Source organism: Myotis myotis, unplaced genomic scaffold (assembly GCF_014108235.1).
Source record: "Myotis myotis isolate mMyoMyo1 unplaced genomic scaffold, mMyoMyo1.p scaffold_m19_p_22, whole genome shotgun sequence".
Classification (NCBI taxonomy): Eukaryota; Metazoa; Chordata; class Mammalia; order Chiroptera; family Vespertilionidae; genus Myotis; species Myotis myotis.
The window spans coordinates 402752-422350 of NW_023416327.1; the positions used below are offsets into that span (position 1 = coordinate 402752).

At 62.8% G+C, this 19599-nt stretch overlaps 1 protein-coding gene across 1 annotated transcript in view; it reads right to left on the bottom strand.

Annotated features, from left to right (window-relative positions):
• LOC118679105 (cell migration inducing hyaluronidase 1) overlaps positions 1-16112 on the bottom strand; it is a 58814-nt gene extending 42702 nt beyond the window's left edge. The window contains exons 1-10 of the mRNA XM_036355485.1: positions 15590-16112; positions 15170-15292; positions 12309-12455; positions 11693-11831; positions 9985-10221; positions 8074-8253; positions 6350-6420; positions 4388-4483; positions 3357-3478; positions 321-453 (exon numbers count right to left, since the gene is read on the bottom strand). Coding sequence (XP_036211378.1) covers positions 321-453; positions 3357-3478; positions 4388-4483; positions 6350-6420; positions 8074-8253; positions 9985-10221; positions 11693-11831; positions 12309-12455; positions 15170-15275 — 1231 coding nt within the window. The 5' untranslated portion in view covers positions 15276-15292; positions 15590-16112. The remainder of the gene's footprint in view (positions 1-320; positions 454-3356; positions 3479-4387; positions 4484-6349; positions 6421-8073; positions 8254-9984; positions 10222-11692; positions 11832-12308; positions 12456-15169; positions 15293-15589) is intronic.
• Positions 16113-19599: the final 3487 nt, after the last annotated feature.

Here is a 19599-nt window from a genome sequence, read left to right on the forward strand (position 1 = left end):
CGCGTGTCCATGCAGGGGGGGGTGGTGAGGGGCTGCGGGGGGTGTCGGGGGCTGCAGGAGTTTGGGGGGGGCAGCAGGGGGTGTCGGGGGCTGCAGAAAGGTCACCCTGTCCACGGCCCCCTGATATTCTTGGACCAGGCCCTTCCCCTGATAGACCAGTGGGCAGGGCAGGGTCTGCCGCCTCCCACCCGCTCCCAGCACCCTCCCCTCCCTCCTGTGTTATTGGGGGGGGCCCTGTCCCCAAGAGGCTTGGAGGCCACGGACCCAGCCACCCAGACGTGCAAGGCCCCGCCGCCTCTGTCCCCGGGAGGGCTGCTTACCCGGCCTCCCGCACAGGAACCGCACGCGGTAGGGCGGGCAGGCGTGGCCCTGGGCGTAGCAGGCGAACCTGTAATCCTGGCCCCGCTTGTAGACGGCCTCGATGGTGAGGTTGGCTCCGTCCGCCGCCGTGGCCTGGGTGGGGAGGGCAGGGAAATTGCAGGGCACAGCCGTGACTCTCCTTTATTTTGTAAAGAAGAAAGGAGATGACTCACGCCCTAAACACACACTCGCAGGTCTCAAACCGCCCCCGAAGGGAGCCTGCGGCCAGGCCCGGGCTGTCATTCTAGCGGCCGCCCCGGTTCCCGAGACCCACGTCCTGCCCCGGGCCCACCGATCGGGCCCAGGCCGGGGTCGCCGGGCCCACGGGATCGGACCCAGGCCGGGGTCGCCGGGCCCACGGGATCGGACCCAGGCCGGGGTCGCCGGGCCCACGGGATCGGGCCCAGGCCGGGGTCGCCGGGCCCACGGGATCAGGACCCACGCCCTGCCCCAGGCCCACGGGATTGGGCCCAGGCCGGGGTCACCGGGCCCACGGGATCGGGCCCAGGCCGGGGTCGCCGGGCCCACGGGATCGGACCCAGGCCGGGGTCGCTGGGCCTCGCCGGGGACATGCTGAGCCAGTGACGGCGAACCTTCTGAGCTCGGCGTGTCGGCATTTTGAAAAACCCTAACTTAACTCTGGTGCCGTGTCACCTATAGAAATGTTTTGATCTTTGCCACCATAGTCAAACAAAGACTTCTGTTTCTGATATTTATTTCATATATTTAAATGCCATTGAACAAAGAAAAATCAACCCAAAAAATGAGTTCGCAAGTTCGCCATCGCTGTGCTAAGCCTTAGCACCTCCGGAGACTCCGCACGGGCAGGTGCTGTCTCGGCACCAGCTGGCTGGTTGCGGCTGGACCACTCCCACCCCCACCCAGCCCCGCACCCAGCCCCGCACCATGGACCGTGGACCGTGGCTGCAGGAGGATATAAACCACGTTCAATGCGCTGATGATCACACACCACGTGGGGACTCTCTTTGAAACGGTGCCCCGGCCCCGGCTGGTGTGGCTCAGTGGGCTGAAGGGTCCCAGGTTCGAATCCCGGTCAGGGCACATGCCCTGGTTGCAGGCTCCATCCCCAGCAGGGGGCGTGCAGGAGGCAGCCGATCCATGATTCGCTCTCATCATGGATGTTTCTCTCTTTCTCTCCCTCTCCCTTCCTCTCTGAACTGAATAAAAATCTTTGGGCCCCAGCCGGTGTGGTTCAGTGGATAGAGCCTCGGCCTGCAGACTTAAGGGTCCTGGGTTCGATTCCCGGTCAGGGCACAGGCCCGGGTTGTGAGCTCGATCCCCAGTGGGGGGTGTGCAGGAGGCAGCCGATCCACGATTCGCTCTCATCATGGATGTTTCTCTCTCTCTCTCCCTCTCCCTTCCTCTCTCTGACATCAATCAAAATATATTTTAAAAAATAATAACATCCAACGACGCCCAGGCCCCTCCCTCCCTCCTCGAGTCTGGGATCTGACTGGGTCTGGGTGCGGCCAGGGCACCAGACCTTGGGAACGTGCCGGGGGATTCCAGCGGGCGGGCGGCGAAGCGTGAGAGCCCCGCCTGGCAGCCCGGAGCCGAGCGCTCACGTCTGTAATCTTCCACCTTCAGGGCGGAACGGCCTGTCTGGTCTCTGCTGGCCTCACAGACCAGGAAACAGACTCACAGAGCAGAGGGCTCGCCCAGGGCCACACAGCCGGCAAGGGGCAGAACAACATTGGCTTTTGGTTGTTGTTTTAAAAATATTTTTATTGATGTCGGAGAGGAAGGGAGAGGGAGAGAGAGAGAGAAACATCCATGATGAGAGAGGATCCTGGATCGGCTGCCTCCTGTACGCCCCCCACTGGGGATGGAGCCCGCCACCCGGGCATGTGCCCTTGACTGGGAATCGAACCCAGGACCCTTCAGTCTGCAGGCCGACGCTCTATCCACTGAGCCACACCGGCTAGGGCTTTGCATTTTTTTTAGAGAGAGAGAGTGGAAGGGAGAGGGAGAGACAGAGAGAAACATCGATGTGAGAGACACACATCGATGGGTTCCCTCCTGCATGCGCCCTGACCAGGGAGAGCCGGGGAACCTGAAATTGAGGTACCTGCCCTTGAGCAAAATCGTGCCCTTGACTGGAATCGAACCCGGGACCCTTCCGGCCGCGACCCGGCGCTCTACCCACTGAGCAACACCGGCCAGGGCCTGAGCACCATCGGGATCCAGCAAAGCCTGCCCCTGCCCTCACACTGTGGCCCTGGGGCCTAGGCCTGGTGCCCTCATCCATGCTGCCTCCTCCCCCTGCCCGGGGGCCCGGGGGGCAAGAACCAGGCTTCTCCCGTCTCCCTGACCCCAGCACCCAGCCCGGGGCTTGGCACGGAACGAGGTCTCCGTGGCCGGGGGCTGGTGGGGAGAGGACTGGGCCGCAAGCGGGCTCCGGGGAGGGCTGTCCGGCCAGCTGGGGCTCGTCCCGGCAGCGGGGTGTGGGGAGACTGGCTGTCATCGGGGCGGGCGGGCACAGCCGGCCTCCAGCTGCTGTCCTGCTTGGCACCGGGACCGAGGCCCCCGGGGCTGAAGCCACAGGAGGCGAAGGACAGTTGGCCTTCGACGGGGCTGCTTTTTAGGAAATCATGTCTTGAGCCCAGCAGATGGCCGCTGGCTCTGGCCGCAAAGGAGAGCCAGGGGGATGCCAGCTCAGCCTTTTCCTGCACGCGGATCGTAGGGGGCTATAGACGGTCCAGGTCGCCTGACCGCCACGCCCGGCACCGCTGGCCCCCTGAGGCCGGCACGCTCTTCTGCAGCCGCCCCGTGATATCGCCAGCTCCACTGCCCACTGAAGGTAGACAGGGCTGCCCGGCTGGCGCGGCTCAGGGGTTCGATTCCCCGTCAGGGCACAGGCCCGGGTGACAGGCTCTATCCTGGGAGCCACGGGGGCCCCGGGCACCCCCCCGCACGTGGCCAGCGCCCCGGAGGCCCGCCCTCTCCACAGTCACCATGACCGCGCAGCGTGGTACCTGGATGTCCAGCGGGCGGATGCAGATCTTGCCCGGGTGGGCCGCCCGGAGGTCGGAGATCTTCGCCCCGCCTTTGGCGGGGGCCGCTCCGTCGTGGTCAAACCATTCCGTCCACTCGGCGTCTGGGCAGGAAGCAGAGCGGGTCAGACAGGGAGGCCGCGGGGCCAGGCCCAAGCCCCCGAGGCAGCCAGCTGGTCGTTAAAAACGCCTCTTACTGCCCTGACCAGTGTGCCAGTGGTTAGAGCATCGGCCTGCGGACTGGAGGGTCCCGGGTTCGATTCCGGTCAAGGGCATGGACCTTGGTTGCGGGCACATCCCCAGTAGAAGGCGTGCAGGAGGCAGCTGATCGATGTTTCTCTCTCGTCGATGTTTCTAACTCTCTATCCCTCTCCCTTCCTCTATGTAAAAAATCAATAAAATATATTTTTTAAAAAATGCCTCTTACTTCATAAAAGCAATAGATAGTCCTCGTGGTTGCAAAAAGGAGGCAGAGGAAATCCGTGCGTGAACCCACAACCCAAGGATCGGGCCCGGCTGCACCCCACCCCCAGGTGTGGGCTCCCCCAGGGCCAGAACCCAGCAGGCCGGCCTGGCCCGGAAATGGGATCCGATTCCGGGAGAAAAAAGCCATCTCTCTGGGCTATTGGCCACGGGGCCTGATGAATTACAGGCAGATTTCGGCCCGGCCCATGTGGCTCAGTGGTTGAGCGTCAACCTGTGAACCAGGAGGTCAGAGTTCGATTCCCGGTCAAGGGCACAGGCCGGGGCTGCGGGCTCGATCCCCAGTGCGGGGCGTGCAGGAGGCAGCGGATCCGTGATTCTCTCTCCTCATGGATGTTTCTCTCCCTCTCTGACTTCAATAAAAAAAAAAATACATTTTTTTAAAAAGGACAGATTTCGGTTGCCACTTCAGGTGCCCCTGACACAGGGACGCGGTCTCATTGGCGCAAGAGACAAATCCCGATTGTGCCAACTCGGTCCGTCCGGCCTTTGGTCCGAACGTCAGGCTTGCCCGGCGTCCCGCGCCTCACCTTGAACCCACTCGCTGGAGGCAGACACGTTGAAGTACTCGCCATGCTCCGACCGGAACAGTTTGAACACCCGGGCGGCGGCGGAGCCCCCGTGACCTGGCAGAGAGAGAGAGACGTTCAGCCACAGGCAGACCCCAAGTCCGGGGAGACGGGGGTTGGAGGGGGGGGAGTCTAAGGCAGAGGGAGCCCCCACAGGGATCTGAGCCGCTTCTTGAAAAACAGAGCTCTGTGCCCAGCCGGTGTGGCTCAGTGGCTAGAGCACCAGCCTGTGGACTGAAGGGTTCCAGGTTCAATTCCCGGTCAAGGGCACAGACCCGGGTTGTGGGCTCCATCCCCAATATGGGGTGTGCAGGAGGCAGCCGATCCGTGATTCTCTCTCATCATGGATGTTTCTACCTCTCTCTCTCCCCTTCCTTTCCTCTCTGAAATCAATACAAATATATATATACATTTAAACAAAAATAAATTTTACAAAAAGCTCCAGGCCATTCGTGGCTCCTGGAAGCACACGAATGCCTCTTTGCCTTCGGTTTTGAGAGTGACTGGCGGTGGCCCCCCAATCCGTATTCTGAGCCCCATCATTCCTCATGGGATCCCTCTCTACGCTCGGACCCCGCTGAGCCGACCGCCCGCCTGCCCCTCCTCTGAGCAGAGGCCGCTGTCGCTACGAAGGCCCACCCAAGTGTCTTTTTAGCTCAAAACATTGCCCCTCAGGCCCCGCCCCCCTCCCACCTCCCCGGTCACTCGCTCTGGACGAAGCTGTTCAGGAGGATCATAAGCGAAGTCGCTCCCACATGGAGCTGGGGCTGACCCGCCCCGCAGGGCCCCCTCAAATCCCTGGGGGCGCAGAACAGGCACACGGCCTCCGGACGGGGCCCCCGGCCCCCCCGGGACCCCAAGGACTGTTGGCAAAGATAATGACAGAGCGGATCTGTTGGCTGCTGGACCGAGGGCTACGAGACTCGACATTAAAAGCGCTGTTTGGGGTGGGCATGGCTGGGTTATGCCTTCTGCGCCCATGGCCACACCGCCCTGCCGTGGGCAGAGTGTCCCCCTGCCCTGTCTCATCCATCCCCCTCGCCCGCGCCTCCCGATGGGACCTGGCTGGGCTTCTGCCTGAATGAATGAATGAATGAATGATTCCCAAGCAGCGGCTCTCACTGATCTCACTTCAAAAGCCCTTTGAATTTAGGGTTAAAGGCGTCAATGACGTGTTCTCAAAAAATAACTAAATACATATATATATATATATATATATATATATATATATATATATATATATATAATAATCAGCCCCGGCCAGTGTGCTCAGTGGATAGAGCCCCGGCCTGCGGACTGAAGGGTCCCAGGTTCGATTCCGGTAAAGGGCACGTAGTGGGTTGCGGGCACATCCCCAGCCCTGGTCCGGGCATGTGCAGGCGGCCGCCCATCGAGGTGTCTCTCTCACATCGATGTCTCTCCCCCTCCCTCCCGCTCTCTCTAAAAATCAATGGAAAAATATGCGCGGGTGAGGATTCACACTCACAGGTATTGTCTCACTGATGGACCCTCAGCGGTTCTCAACCTTCCTAGCGCCACGACCCTTTCATACGGCTCCTCATGTTGCGGCGACCCCCAATTTCATTGTGACAAATGGAACATAATGAAGGCACAGTGATTCATCACAGAAACAATATGTCATTATAGATGTGTTTTCCCATGGTCTGAGGCGACCCCTGTGAAAGGGGCGTTCGACCCCCAAAGGGGTCGCGACCCACAGGTTGAGAACCGCTGCGGGGTTCGCGTTTGCCACTTTGATGGAACGTGGCCAATCAGGTGCCGGGAGGCGGGTCAGCCAGCGCGCCCTGGGGAAGCCCCGAAGCCCTGAGCGGCGTCGCCATGGAGCGTCGTTGCCATGGAGCGGCGTCGCCATGGAGACGCGTGGGTGCGGCGGGGACCGCGCCTCCCGCCCCCGCTGCTCACCGTGGTACTCCACGTGGTCTTCCACGGAGGACGCCGGGTTTCCCTTCACCGTCACGAAGCTCCAGGGGTGTCTGCAGGCAACACGCACGGAAGTCAAGCCCCGCACACGCCGCAACCTGTGCGGAGGCGGGCAGGACGCGGAGCCCGGGGGCACGGCGCCTGGCGTCCCGGGAACCGGCTCCAGCTCCGGGCTCCGGGCTCCGGCTCCGGGCTGGGCTTCCCTCCCCGACACGGGAGCCTCTCTTGCAAGCGCTGGGCTCGCCACCCGCCTGGCCGGCCTGCGCCTGGCCCTGCACGGGCTCATCCTCCCTGGGGGAGCGAGCATGGCCTGTCCCAGCCCACTCCCTAGAGTGGCCTCGCTCCCGCTTTGAGTCCCAGTAGTGCTGAGAGGTCGGCTTTGACCTCTGACCTTGGAAAGCCAGTCTCTTGCTGAGGTTGGGGGTGCACTGTGTGCTCTCCGGCTTAAATCCTTGCAGGGCTCCCCGTTGCCCGTTGGGTAAAAACCAAGCTCCCTGGCATGGAGCAAGGCCCTCCTGTGCCCACCCCCAGCCTCCCCCTCCCTGCCCCTCCCTGCCCCTCCCTCGGTCCCACACCTGCTGCTGCCTGCACCTCCCTCATCCTCAGGAGACCCACACCTGCACCCAGGGTGGGGGGTGGGGGGACCTCTGGCCTGTTGGTCTCCCAGGGATACTGCCTCCCTCCCTGCAGGCTCTGCCTCCTGCTCATGGGTGCTCTCCTTCTCTCCTCTCTCTCTCTCTCCTCTCTCTCTCTCTCTCTCTCCTCTCTCTCTTCAGAGGAAGAGGAAGGCCAGTGAGCCCAGGCTGCGCCTCTGAGGTCTGGCTGTCACTCAGCAGATGAACAGTTGATATTCTGCAAGTCGCCCTGGCCAGTGTGGCTCAGTGGGTAGAGCCTCGCCCTGCAGACCAAAGGGTCCCGGGTTTGATACCCGGTCAGGGCACATGCCTAGATTGTGGGCTCAGTCCCCAGTGTGGGGTGTGCAGGAGGCAGCCGATCCATGATTCTTTCTCATCACTGATGTTTCTATCTCTCTCTCTCCCTCTCCCTTCCTTTCTGAAATCAATAAAAATGTCTTTAAAAATATCCTATATAATAAAGAGGTAATATGCAAATTAACCCTCACACCCTCACAAGATGGCTGCCTACAACCAGGCCGGCAGGGGGACTGTGAGGGGCGACCAGGCCAGCAGGGGGGCAGTTGGGGGGGCAGTTGGGGGCGATCAGGCCAGCAGGGGGGGCAATTGGGGGTGACCAGGCCAGCAGGCAGGTGAGCAATTAGGAGCCAGCAGTCCTGGATTGTGAGAGGGATGTCCGACTGCTGGTTTAGGCCTGGTCCCTGTGGGTCTAAACCAGCAGTCGGACATCCCCCAAGGGGTCCCGGGTTGGACAGGGTGCAGGCTGGGCTGAAGGACACCCCCCACCCATGCATGAATCTCATGCACTGGGCCTCTAGTCTATATATATTCTGCACATGGCTGACCGACTGAATGAGTTCATGCAAACACAGGCCTCTGGCATTTTCAGAGTGAAACACGCTCCTAAGAAATCGCAGGTTCCCAGATGCCCTGTGCAGAGGGGGGACGAGCCTGTGAGTCCTGGGTGCCCCAGGGGGTGGTGTGGCCCCGGGGGGCGGGGACTTGGGTGGGGAGGGGATGCTCCAGGGCCGGGAGCCGGGGGAGGCGCGGGGGAGGGGAGGGCGCAGGCACCTGAAGCCGAGATGCAGGAAGTGCTTGCTGCCCAGCTTGGTCATCGCCTTCCGGGCCGAGTCGTCCAGGTTCCGGGACCCCTCGTCGTTCACGGCCACGGACAGGATGCTGCCGCCGGGCACGGCGTTCAGGTACTGCACCAGGCGCTCGCTCTCCTTCTTGAACCTGTAGGTGTCGAACCTGCGGACGCGCGGGGAGGGCGTCACAGGGCGGCACCACCCACGAGCCAGCCCAAGACCCCCGAGGGCTCTGACTTTTAAAGAGAGAAGTTTTCATTCCAGAAAAGAGAGAGAGTCCCTCAAACTCGACACCGATAACCTACCCTCATGCAGATAAACTGCCCAGGAAGTACTGATCTCAACGAGCCTGTATCTGCCCTGGCCAGTGAGCTCAGTGGATAGAGCCCCAGCCTGCAGACCGAAGGGTCTCAGGTTCCGGTCAAGGGCACAGGCCCGGGTTGCAGACTCGATCCCCAGTAGGGGGCACACAGGAGGCAGCCGACCCATCATTCTCTCTCATCATCCATGTTTCTCTCTCTCTCCCTCTCCCTTCCTCTCTGAAATCAATAAAAATATATTTTTAAAAAAGACACAATTCCGTAATGACACCAACTCTCCCCCACGTAGCTATAACGATTCGGTACCATTACGGTGGAAACTCCCAAAAGAATTTTAAGTCTTGGGACTGACCGGGCAAAAGAATTCTAAAATGAATCTAGAAAAAATAAAGCCGCGTGAATAGCCAAGGTTTCGGAAAAGAGCAGCAGGGTTCGGGGCCGGGCGGGCTGGGCAGGTGCCTGAGTCACTGTTTGCATAACCTGGCTCTGCCGCCAGGGCCCCGCCCCGGGAACCAGCAGCCGCAAGCCTCGCGCAACTGGGCGCATCTGGGCGCATCTGGGCGCATCTGGGCGATTCTTGGCCGCACACATGCCAGCTCCTGCCTCCACTCACTGGCCTCGCCCCCTCGCTGCCGGCCACAGGCTCACCGCCTCTCCCGGCCCCGCCTCTCCCGGCTCAGGCCTGTGTGACTGCCCCTCCGCTACCTCCCCAGGTGCCGGCAGCCGGGGCCTATGAGTGTGTGCTGAGTGCGTATTAGTATCTTTGCTCAGACTTCGTCAGCGGTCAGATTCTGTGTGGCTGTTCATTCTCACCCAAGGATATTTTCCCATTGATTTTTATTTTATTTATTATTATTATTTTTAATATATCTTTATTGATTCCAGAGAGGAAGGGAGAGGAAGAGAGAAACATCCATGATGAGAGAGAATCATGGATCCGCTGCCTCCTGCACGCCCCCTAATGGGGACCAAACCCACAACCCGGGCGTGTGCCCTTGACCGGAATTGAACCTGGGACCCTTCAGTCCGCAGGCCGACGCTCTATCCACTGAGCCACACCAGCCAGGGCTCCATTGATTTTTAGAGAGAGAGGGACAGACAGAGAGAAACATCCATGTGAGAGAAACACATCGATGGGTTGCCTCCTGCACGTGCCCCGACCAGAGCCTGGGCCGGGAAGGAGCCTGCCACCGAGGTCCATGCCCTTGACCGGACTCGAACCCGGGACCCTTCAGTCTGAAGGCCAACACTCTATCCACTGAGCCACCCGGGCAGGGCATTTTTTTCTTTTTTAGAGAGTGGAAGGGAGGGAGGGGGTACAGGAGAGAGAGAGAGAGAAAAAGGGAGAGAGAGAGAGAAGAGAGAGAGAGAGAGAAGCATTGATGTGAGCCACATCGATCTGTAGCCTCCCGGACACACCCAGACTGGGGCCAGGGATCGATCCTGCAACCCAGGCACGTGCCCTTGACTGGGAATCAAACCCCAGGCCCATCTGTGTGTGGGCTGGTGCTCTAACCACTTAGCCACACCAGCCAGGGCCTGGCAGCCCGCGCGCAGTGGAGGGCGAACCTTACCGGTCCGAGTGGATGACCGCCCCCGACCTGGGGTCGATGACGTGGACGATGACGCCCCGGTGGCCCCAGCTCCTTTCGAAATAGTAGCCGCCATCCTGCAGGCCGCCCGGGTGCAGCGTGCGGGTCAGGAAGGTCCAGGAGAGCTTGCGCTGCCCGTGCAGCTCCAGCGTGCCGCCCGGGCCCACCCCGATGTACTTGAGGCCGAAGTAGGGGTCCGGCTGCACCCCCTCGTCGGCCCTGGGGGAGAAGGCAGGCCCCGGGTCAGCGCCGCTTCTCTCCTGGGCGCTGACCCCAGCCGGGGTTTCTTTCTCTTTTTTTTCCTTTTTGTTTTTCCTTCTCAATATATTTTTATTGATTTTTTACAGAGAGGAAGGGAGACGGGGAGAGAGAGAAACATCCATGAGGAGAGAGAATCACGGATCGGCCGCCTCCTGCACGCCCCACACTGGGGATGGAGCCCGCAACCCAGGCACATGCCCTTGACCGGAAATCGAACCCGGGACCCTTCAGTCTGCGGGCCGACGCTCTACCCACTGAGCAACACCGGCCAGGGCGCCGGCGGGGATTTCACGGCTCCCCGACCCCCACTGAGGTCGCCCCATGAGCCAGCCCCTCGGGGTGAGGTCACGGATCAGGAGAAACAGCCGGACGACCACTCCTTCCGAAGCTGGACCACACCCCGCCACAGGCCACGTGGAAGGTCGCACCCAGTCTTGGCTTCTGGCTGGTACGTCCTTTCAGGGCCCCGCGTTTGGTATTTCGGTCCAGAGCGAGGGCGCGGCATCACCTGGCCGCGCACCGCCCATCCCCGTGTGTTCTTGGCTGCGGCTCCCTCGCCATCTCCAGCGCCGGGGGAGGGCGCGCAGCCAGAGGCAACGAGGCACGGAACTGTCTTTATCTTGTCCATCGCGGCCAATTAAAAACACACACAGAGCCTCTCCGAGCGAGTGGGGCAGGACTGGGGGTGGCGGGAGGCTGGCACTGACCTCGGTGACTTCAGGACAGACACGGGCACAGCAGTGAAGTGCCCGGGCCCCGGCCCCGCTCCCCCGCCACCATGTCTGTCTCATTCGTGCTTATGATGGGGCAGAGCACGATGGTAACCCCATCTCGCACTAAAGCCAGGCCGCCTCGTCCCCTCTCTCCCTTAAAAAGCCTCCGTCCATGCCCGGCCGGCGTGGCTCGGTATTTGAGCATCAACCTAGGAACCAGGAGGTCAGGGTTTGATTCCCGGTCGGGGCACAGGCCCGGGCTGCGGGCTCCATCCCCGTGGGGGGCGTGCAGGAGGCGGCCTATCCATGATTCTCTCTCATCATGAATGTTTCTCTCTCTCTCTCTCCTTTCCTCTCTGAATTCCACAAAAACACATTTAAAAATCCTATATAATAAAAGGCTAATATGCAAATCAACTGACCAGCAGAGCGACGGGTCGCTATGATGCGCACTGACCACCAGGGGACAGACGCCCAATGCAGGAGCTGCCCCCTGGTGGTCAGTGCGCTCCCACAGGGGGAGTGCCGCTCAGCCACAAGCCGGGCTCACTGCGGGGAGCGGGCCTAAGCCGTCAGTCGGACATCCCCCGAGGGCTCCCGGACTCCAGCGCACGGATTTTATGCACCGGGCCTCTCGTAAACAAATAAATGAAAGACTAAGAAGCCTCCCTCGTCAGATCGGAGAGCAGCCCTGCCCGGGGGCGCCGCCTACCCACCTGCCGTACAGCAGGATGCTGAAGTTGCCCTGGAAGGGGCAGAGGGCGCTCCCAGCATGCAGCTCTCCTCCATGGTCGATGAGGATGTGGCGGGTGCGCAGGACAATGGTCTCCTCGTGGTCTTTAATGACCAGCCTTCCTGAGGGGCGGGAAGGCGGCGAGGTGAGGCCCGGGGGGGGGAGGGGAGGGTGGGCAGGGGTGAGGCTGTACCAGAACCAAGGGCGGGGGAGGGGGCGGGGGAGGGGGGAGGCGCGTCGCTGGCACACCTCCTGCTTGCTGTGCTCACAGGGCTTCCTCCCCTCTCCTCCCTGCCCACTAAGTACCGCGGGGTTTCCCGCCAACCCTGCGTGCATGGTGTGCACCGCCCAGGCCCCTGGCGGGAGGTGAGCTGTGCCCCAGCACCGGGCAGCTCTGTCCCACCAGGGCTCCTCTCTGTGCCTGGACCCAGGTGCCCGGAGCCGGCGGGTGGGCATCTCGCAGGACCGGATGCTCTGCCATGAGCCCCAAGCCCATGCCCCGCTCTGCCCACCTGCACAGGGTCGCCGGCGCCCCACCTGCTCCGAGGCACTGGGCCGTGAGGGACAGAGCGATTGGGGGGCTGGCAAGGCCGGCTTACCCCCATCTGAGATGTGGATGGAGTGGACGGTGGCCGACGAGGTGAGCAGCAGTGCCCGACCCTGGCCGATGTGCACATGGTTGTCCCGGTTGTGGCCAGGGTCCCAGGGCTGCAGCTCGGGGCTCTTGTCTGGGCACTCGGGGGTCTCTGTGAAGGAGAGAGATGTCAGGGCTCCCACGCACCAGCCTGGCCACGCGGGTTGGCGACCGACCACGGGGGGGAGGGGACGAGAGGGAGAAGGCGGGCAGGGGGGCTCCCATCACCAACCTGGCCATGCGAGATGGCCACCGACCACGGGGGGGGACGGTGGGGGGAGAAGGCGGGCAGGGGGGCTCCCATCACCAACCTGGCCACGCGAGATGGCCACCGACCACGGGGGGGGGGTGGGGGGGGGAGAAGGCGGGCAGGGGGGCTCCCATCACCAACCTGGCCACGCGAGATGGCCACTGACCACGGGGGGCGGGGACGATGGGGGGAGAAGGCGGGCAGGGGGGCTCCCATCACCAACCTGGCCACGTGAGATGGCCACCGACCACGGGGGGGGGGCGGGGGGGGGAGAAGGCGGGCAGGGGGGCTCCCATCACCAACCTGGCCACGCGAGATGGCCACCGACCACGGGGGGGCGGGGGGGGAGAAGGCGGGCAGGGGGCTCTCGCGCATCCTTGCGGCGCCTGCCTCCTCTCTCCGGAACTAAAAGCGAGGCCCTCGCGAGCGAGGAGCCCCCGACCGGAGCCAGGAGCCCGGGCCCAGCCCCACGCCTCCCACTCGTCCATCCGGTGCCTTGGACGGGCCACTGCCCACCTCCCGGGAGCCCACCCCGGGCCCCTCCTCCTCCTGCCCTCGCCTGCCTGGCCGCAGCCCCGGCTCAGGCTCCCACTGTCCGTCACCCAGAGGCTCAGCCTCACACTGGCTGTTACGGAAACGGCTCTTCTGCTGCTGCCAACCCCGGGAACCCCGGGGGGGCGTGACCCGGCCCCTCGGCGGGCGCTCCGTCCAGCGCAGGGCGGGGCGGCCGGATGACGGGGTCCCTGCTCCCTCGCCCTGCGGCCCACGTGGTCCCCGGGGCCTGGAGCCTCCATCCCCCCCCCCCCAAGGCCTCCCAGGGGTGTCCCGGCCCCTGGGTCTGTCCTGGGACGGGTCCGGCGCTGGCTGGCTTTTCAGCAGCGGCCGGTCAGAGGCCCCGGGCCGGCCTCCCCCTGGTCCCGGGCCTGGGGTGCCCGTGTCCAAGGAGGTGAGTCCCCATCACAGGGCCGACTGGGGAGCCCATGGCCCAGGCTCGCAGCCACGAGCGGGCTAAGGAGGAATTCCCCCAAATCTAGGGAGCAGCACCCACCTCCCAGGACAGCACTGAGGGCACCCTCCCTCTCCACGTGCACACGGCTCTGCCCTGGGCTGCGGGCAGTCAGCCTGACCCCCGGGCTCTCCCGTCCCCAGGAGCAGGGGCCCAGAAGCACTGACCCACGTGCGAGCCCCGCGGCCACAGCCCTGGCCGGGCACCATCCCTGGGCCCGGATGCCTGGCTCTTGGCACAGCCCGGCTGCCACGGGAGCCACTGGAGTGGCTGGAGGTGGTCGGGGCCTTTGGCTGAACAGTCACCATGGCGACCGCCCTCCCCAGGAGGGGCCGTGGGAAGCAGGGGCGGGGGGGGCGGGGGGCGAAGGAGAGCCCGACCCGCTCGGACCACAAGTCTCTCTGACGTCAGAGCAAAGCACCGGCCAGAGGGGCCCAGACTTTCCAAACGGTTTGAGCTCAAACAGAAGACAGAGCCCGGCCGGTGTGCTCAGTGGTTAGCGTCGACCTAGGAACCAGGAGGTCAGGGTTCGATTCCCGGTCGGGGCACAGGCCCGGGTGGCGGGCTCGATCCCCGGTGGGGGGCGTGCAGGAGGCACCGATCTGTGATTCTCTCTCATCATGGATGTTTCTACCTCTCTCTTCCTCTCCCTCTCTGACATCAATAAAAACATATTTTTTTTTTTTTAAAAAAAGAGCCATCCCATCGGCAGGGATGGCATTAGCGCCAAACCTCTTTCCAGAATGTGCAAGTCCCTCCCGCCTCTCCCCTTCTCCCCTATTTTGGTTCATTTCACGAACCTTCTGCTTCTGGCTGCTCATTCAAAAGCAGCAAAGAAAAGGCTAATCCTGAGATTTTTTTTTTTTTAAGCTGTACACCCCGCCTCTCGCGTGCAGCAGGCGCCAGATCCCAGGACGGGAGCCCTGACACGAGGTGGCCCACGGCTCACGGCTCACGGCCGCCCCGTTTGTAAAATCAGAGCCGGCTGCCAGCAGGGAACGCGCACGGAGCTTTTACGCAAAAACCTGCCTCTCTGGCTCCTCTTAAGGTTGCCCAGGATCCTACAACGGGGACCCTGCCCCCCCCCCCCCCTGGGCAGCGACCGGCCACAGCGGAGAAGTGGGGGTCGCCCAGAGGACTTGTACGCATGCAGACAAGCAGAAGCGATGGACGCAGACAACAGGGGGTGAGCGTGAGGGCAGGACGGGGGGGGGGGGGGGGGTGGTGGTGCAGGGACAATGGGGAAGTAGGGACACATTTGTAATACCTTAATCAATAAAGGAAAAAAAGTGGGTGTCCCTTACGAGGGAGGGGGCATCGGGGGGGACCCTGAACTTCCCGGGCCACCACAGCCCCCACCCGGCCAGCCGCACGGCTCTATGTCACTCGCCCGGCTCCCCCAGCCACAGAGGGTGCAACCCCTGAGTGTAGCCGGCCACTGTGCGGGGGGAGACGGAGGCCCAGGGTGCGACTTGGCAGGGATGGGGTTGGCGAGCAGGGACCCCCCGGCGCCCACACCGCGCCCCCGCCCACCCCAGCAGCTCCCTTCACCTGCTGGGCCCCGGCTCACCTGCGGCCCCGGCCCCGGGCTGGAGGAGCCAGCTGGCTGTCAGCAGCCGCAGCAGCAGCAGCAGCGGCGGCTGGAAGGAGCGGTCCCACCTCCCGGCGAACCCCATCCTGGCTGAGCTTCTCCCTGAAACACAAGCACGTCGAGTCAGGTCAGACCGGCCTCCTCTGCGGGGGCGGGGGGGGGGGGAGACACACGCGCCCAGCCGGGGCCACGTGCACACACGTGGGCAGTGCCAGGGCAGGCACGCTCCCGCCGCCGTGACTCAGCGCCACGGGCAGATCGGGGCACGCCGGCCCCGCCGCCCCGAGACCCTGCGGTGGATGGAATGTCAGCTCTGATGCTCGCCCTCCCCCTCCCCTCCCTGACGAGGCATTTTTAATTTTTTTTTCCCCCTTAAAACACAGAGGAAAACAAACATACTCCCACGCAACAGGCGCTGGGCGGCGCTGGATGCTGTGTGACCTCGGCGGACTTGCTGAACCTCTCTGGGCCGCAGCGTCCTGATCTGAAAAGGGAGGATGGGCACCGACCGTCAGGTTTCTAACCTGGACTCCGCCTTCACCCGGCTGTGCGCCTAAAACAAGTCTCGGCCGGTGTGGCTCAGTGGGTGGAGCATCAGCCTGCGGATCGAAGGGTCCCGGGTTCGATTCCGGTCAAGGGCACGGACCTCGGTGGCAGGCTCCTCCCTGGCCCCAGGTCAGGGTCTGGGCGCGTGCAGGAGGCAACCCATGGATGTGTCTCTCCCATCGATGTTGCTCTCTGTCTTTCCCTCTCTCTCTTCCTCTCTCTCTAAAAATCAATGGGGAAAACATCCCCGGGTGAGGATGAACCAACACACAGACAAATAAATACATAAATAAATAAAACAAGTCTTGATCGTAATGCTGAAATCCTAAATGCGACGCCTGTGCCATAAACCCGCCTACGACCCATCCAGGAGGCGGTGGGGTGGGGGGCAGAGAGACCTGAGCCCCCAGTAGCCATTTCCCCCCCTTTTTAGTGAAAAAAACCCCCCTGAGCTGTTATCTGGGCGCACGGCCACCCAGGAGAAAGGCCGCGACCCCTGGCATCTGTGACATCAGCGGCGGCCTTGGCGTTCAGTTCTGGCCAACACAGCCCCCTGCGTCCGGCCTGTGAAGTTCAGGAAATGTCCGAGAAAGAAGGTGGGAAGCCGGGAAGCCCTCCTCGCCTCCTTCCCGCGGACGGACGGACGGGGACGCCGACGCGATGGCCGGGTCCCCAGCAGCCGCCTTGGGCCACTTAGCCAGGGGCCAGGCGCCGAAGACGGCAAAGCAAAGAGCGAGACCCCGGTCCCACCTGGTGAGAACGGACAGCCCGGCTGGGGTTCCCGTTTCTGGGAGCCACGGACGCGCCTTGCGCTCTAGGAAAGCCGCCTACGGTGTCCCTTCCATTCCCCCCGGAGGGTGATCCGCCCCGATAACCTCAGGACAGGAGCTTGTAAAGCCAGGCGCCGGCTCGCCCTTCCAGACACAATGCCACCCGGCCAGACGGCTCTGTCCCCGGTCCCATGGGGCCGCCAATGGCGCAGACGGGCCGGGAGCGCCTGGGCCCCCCCAGAGCCTGGCGGTGGTTGCTCCCAGAAACAGATACCCCGCCCCACGGAGGGGCAGCTCGGGTCTGTCTCGGGGACCGATCTGATCACCCCTGACCTCCTGCTCGGGGTGAGGCCCCGTGGGAGCCCAGAGAGCCGGGACACCGTGGGGGGGGGCGGGGGGAGAAGGGCGCCCCTGGCCCGCTGCCCGGGCTCCGCACAGGTGTGTGGGGCCCTGGCCGGGGGCGGGAGGGGCGGTCCTCCCGGGATCAATGCCCACGGCGTCCCGGGAGCGGGCACCCTGCCGGCCAGGCCTGCGGCACAAGGCCCGCGGAGAACAAGGACCCATTCTAGTGCCCGAGCCGGGCCGAGGTCACGCATCGCGGCATCTGGGGCGGGCCTTTCCCACGGCCCAGAGGAGGGGTGTCTGCTTTCGTGCTCCCGCCACAGAGGGGGGGGGCCGCTGGGGACAGGAGCGCGCGGGGTGGGGCCCGGGGTGGGGGGGTCCCCCGGGGAGAGCCGAGCCGCTCCCACGGCGCCATCCCATTCGCTGCAGCGGTTCTCAACCTTCTGGCCCTTTAAATGCAGCTCCTCGTGCTGTGGTGGCCCCCAACCATAACATTATTTCCGTGGCTACTTCGTCACTGTCATGTGGCTCCTGTGATGAACCGTCATGGAAATATCTGATCTGCAGGATGGTCTCAGGCTGCCCCGGTGAAAGGGTCGTGCGACCGCCAAAGGGTCGCGACGCACAGGCTGAGAACCGCTGGCTCAGAGAAACCGAAGGCAGCTGGCCATCCACTGCGGACAAGCCCGCAATCGCCAGGGGCTCGTTGGAGGGAGCCCGTCCTGTGGGCCCGAGAGCGGGCCCTTCGCTGGTGAAGGACAGTGAGGGCCGCACGGCTGGAGGCGGCAGGGCTGGGGCCGTCGATGGGGGCCCCCAGCCCGTCCCCCCGGCAGCCAGGGTGTCCCCTGGGCCTGCACGTCCTGGGACGGAGAGGGAGGCGGCCACAGGCTCGGAGCTGATCCCGTCTCATCCGCTCGCAGCTCAGTTCAAAGGTCCACAAGATCCCGTTCTCGGGGGGGACGTAGACAGTTCCCGGCGGAGGGACAGTGCTCAGGGAGGCCGAGGCCGGCCCTGAGACGGGAACCCCACGCCGCTGGGAGGCCCACGTGCTCCCGTGTAGCTTCCGGCGCCTGAGCGCTCGCAGCCGCCCCCGGGCACAGTCTGTCGACGTGATTCCCAAATTTCACTTGGACACGAGGGGGGGCGGCTTTCTCCGTCGCCCCTGAGAGCTCCCTGGCCCTGGAGCTGGGGTTCGGCTGCTCGGCGGCCAGGACGCCCCTGGGAGACGAACCCAGGCCGTGGGGGGCCGGGGATGGGGCGCCGTCGGCTCGCGGTTCGAGAGAGAAGTCTCCACGGGACGCGGTGGCCCAGGCTGGGGCCCCGTGTGCTCGCCGGTCCTGGTGGCCCCCAGCTGGCTCATTCCGTCCGGGGACCAGCGCCCCGGGCTCCGCTGGGCGGCCGGCCGATGTTATCTGGAGGCCGGGACCCCCTCCAGCGTTGGCTCCGTCCCTGAGTTTGCCAGGGCCCTGGGCCGAGGAGACGCAGAGCAAATAGGGACCAGGGACGCCGGCTGCCATCGCGTCTCGGCCTCTCCCGGCTCCATCAGGGCCGGCGCCGGGTCTGTCCTGCCCTGGCAGGTGGCTGGCCACACCTGCCCTGTGTCCGCGGCTCGGCACCTGCACAGGGAGAGAGAGCAGCAGGGTGAGTCTCGCCGCCAGAGGGGCCCCTGCGTCCTTTTTCTTAATCTTTTATTTTTTTTAGATTGTATTTTAAACTTCCTTTTCAGTTACAGAGGACAGACAGTATTTATATTAGCTTCAGGTGAACGATAATAATGATAGACATTTACGTGGCTTAGGAGGTGGTCGCCCCGGTGAGTATGGTGCCCGCCCAACACCATCAGTCACCGACGTTACACTGTTACGGACCACATTCCCTCAACCTGGTTACACTGTTATCGACCATATTCCCCGTCATCCTGGTTACAATGATACCGACCATATTCCCCGTCATCTGGTCACAATGTTACCGACCATATGCCCTCATCCTGGTCACAATGTTACCGACCATATTCCCTGTCATCCTGGTTACAATGTTACCGACCACATTGCCTCATCCTGGTTACAATGTTACCGACCACATTCCCTCAACCTGGTCACAATGTTTCCAACCATATTCCCTGTCATCCTGGTTACAATGTTACTGACCATATTCCCTGTCATCCTGGTTACAATGTTACCGACCATATTCCCCGTCATCCTGGTCACAATGTTACCGACCACATTCCCTCATCCTGGTTACAATGTTACCGACCATATTCCCTCATCCTGGTTACAATGTTACCGAACATATTCCCTCATCCTGGTCACAATGTTACCGACCATATTCCCTCATCCTGGTCACAATGTTACCTGACCATATTCCCTCATCCTGGTCACAATGTTACCGACCATATTCCCTCATCCTGGTTACAATGTTTACGACCATATTCCTGTCATCCTGGTCACAATGTTACCGACCATATTCCCTCATCCTGGTTACAATGTTACTGACCAAAGTCCCTCATCCTGGTCACAATGTTACCGACCATATTCCCTCATCCTGGTTACAATGTTACTGACCATAGTCCCTCATCCTGGTCACAATGTTTACCGACCATATGCCCTCATCCTGGTCACAATGTTACCGACCATATTCCCTGTCATCCTGGTCACAGTGTTACCGACCCATATTCCCTCATCCTGGTTACAATGTTACTGACCATAGTCCCTCATCCTGGTCACAATGTTACCGACCATAGTCCCTCATCCT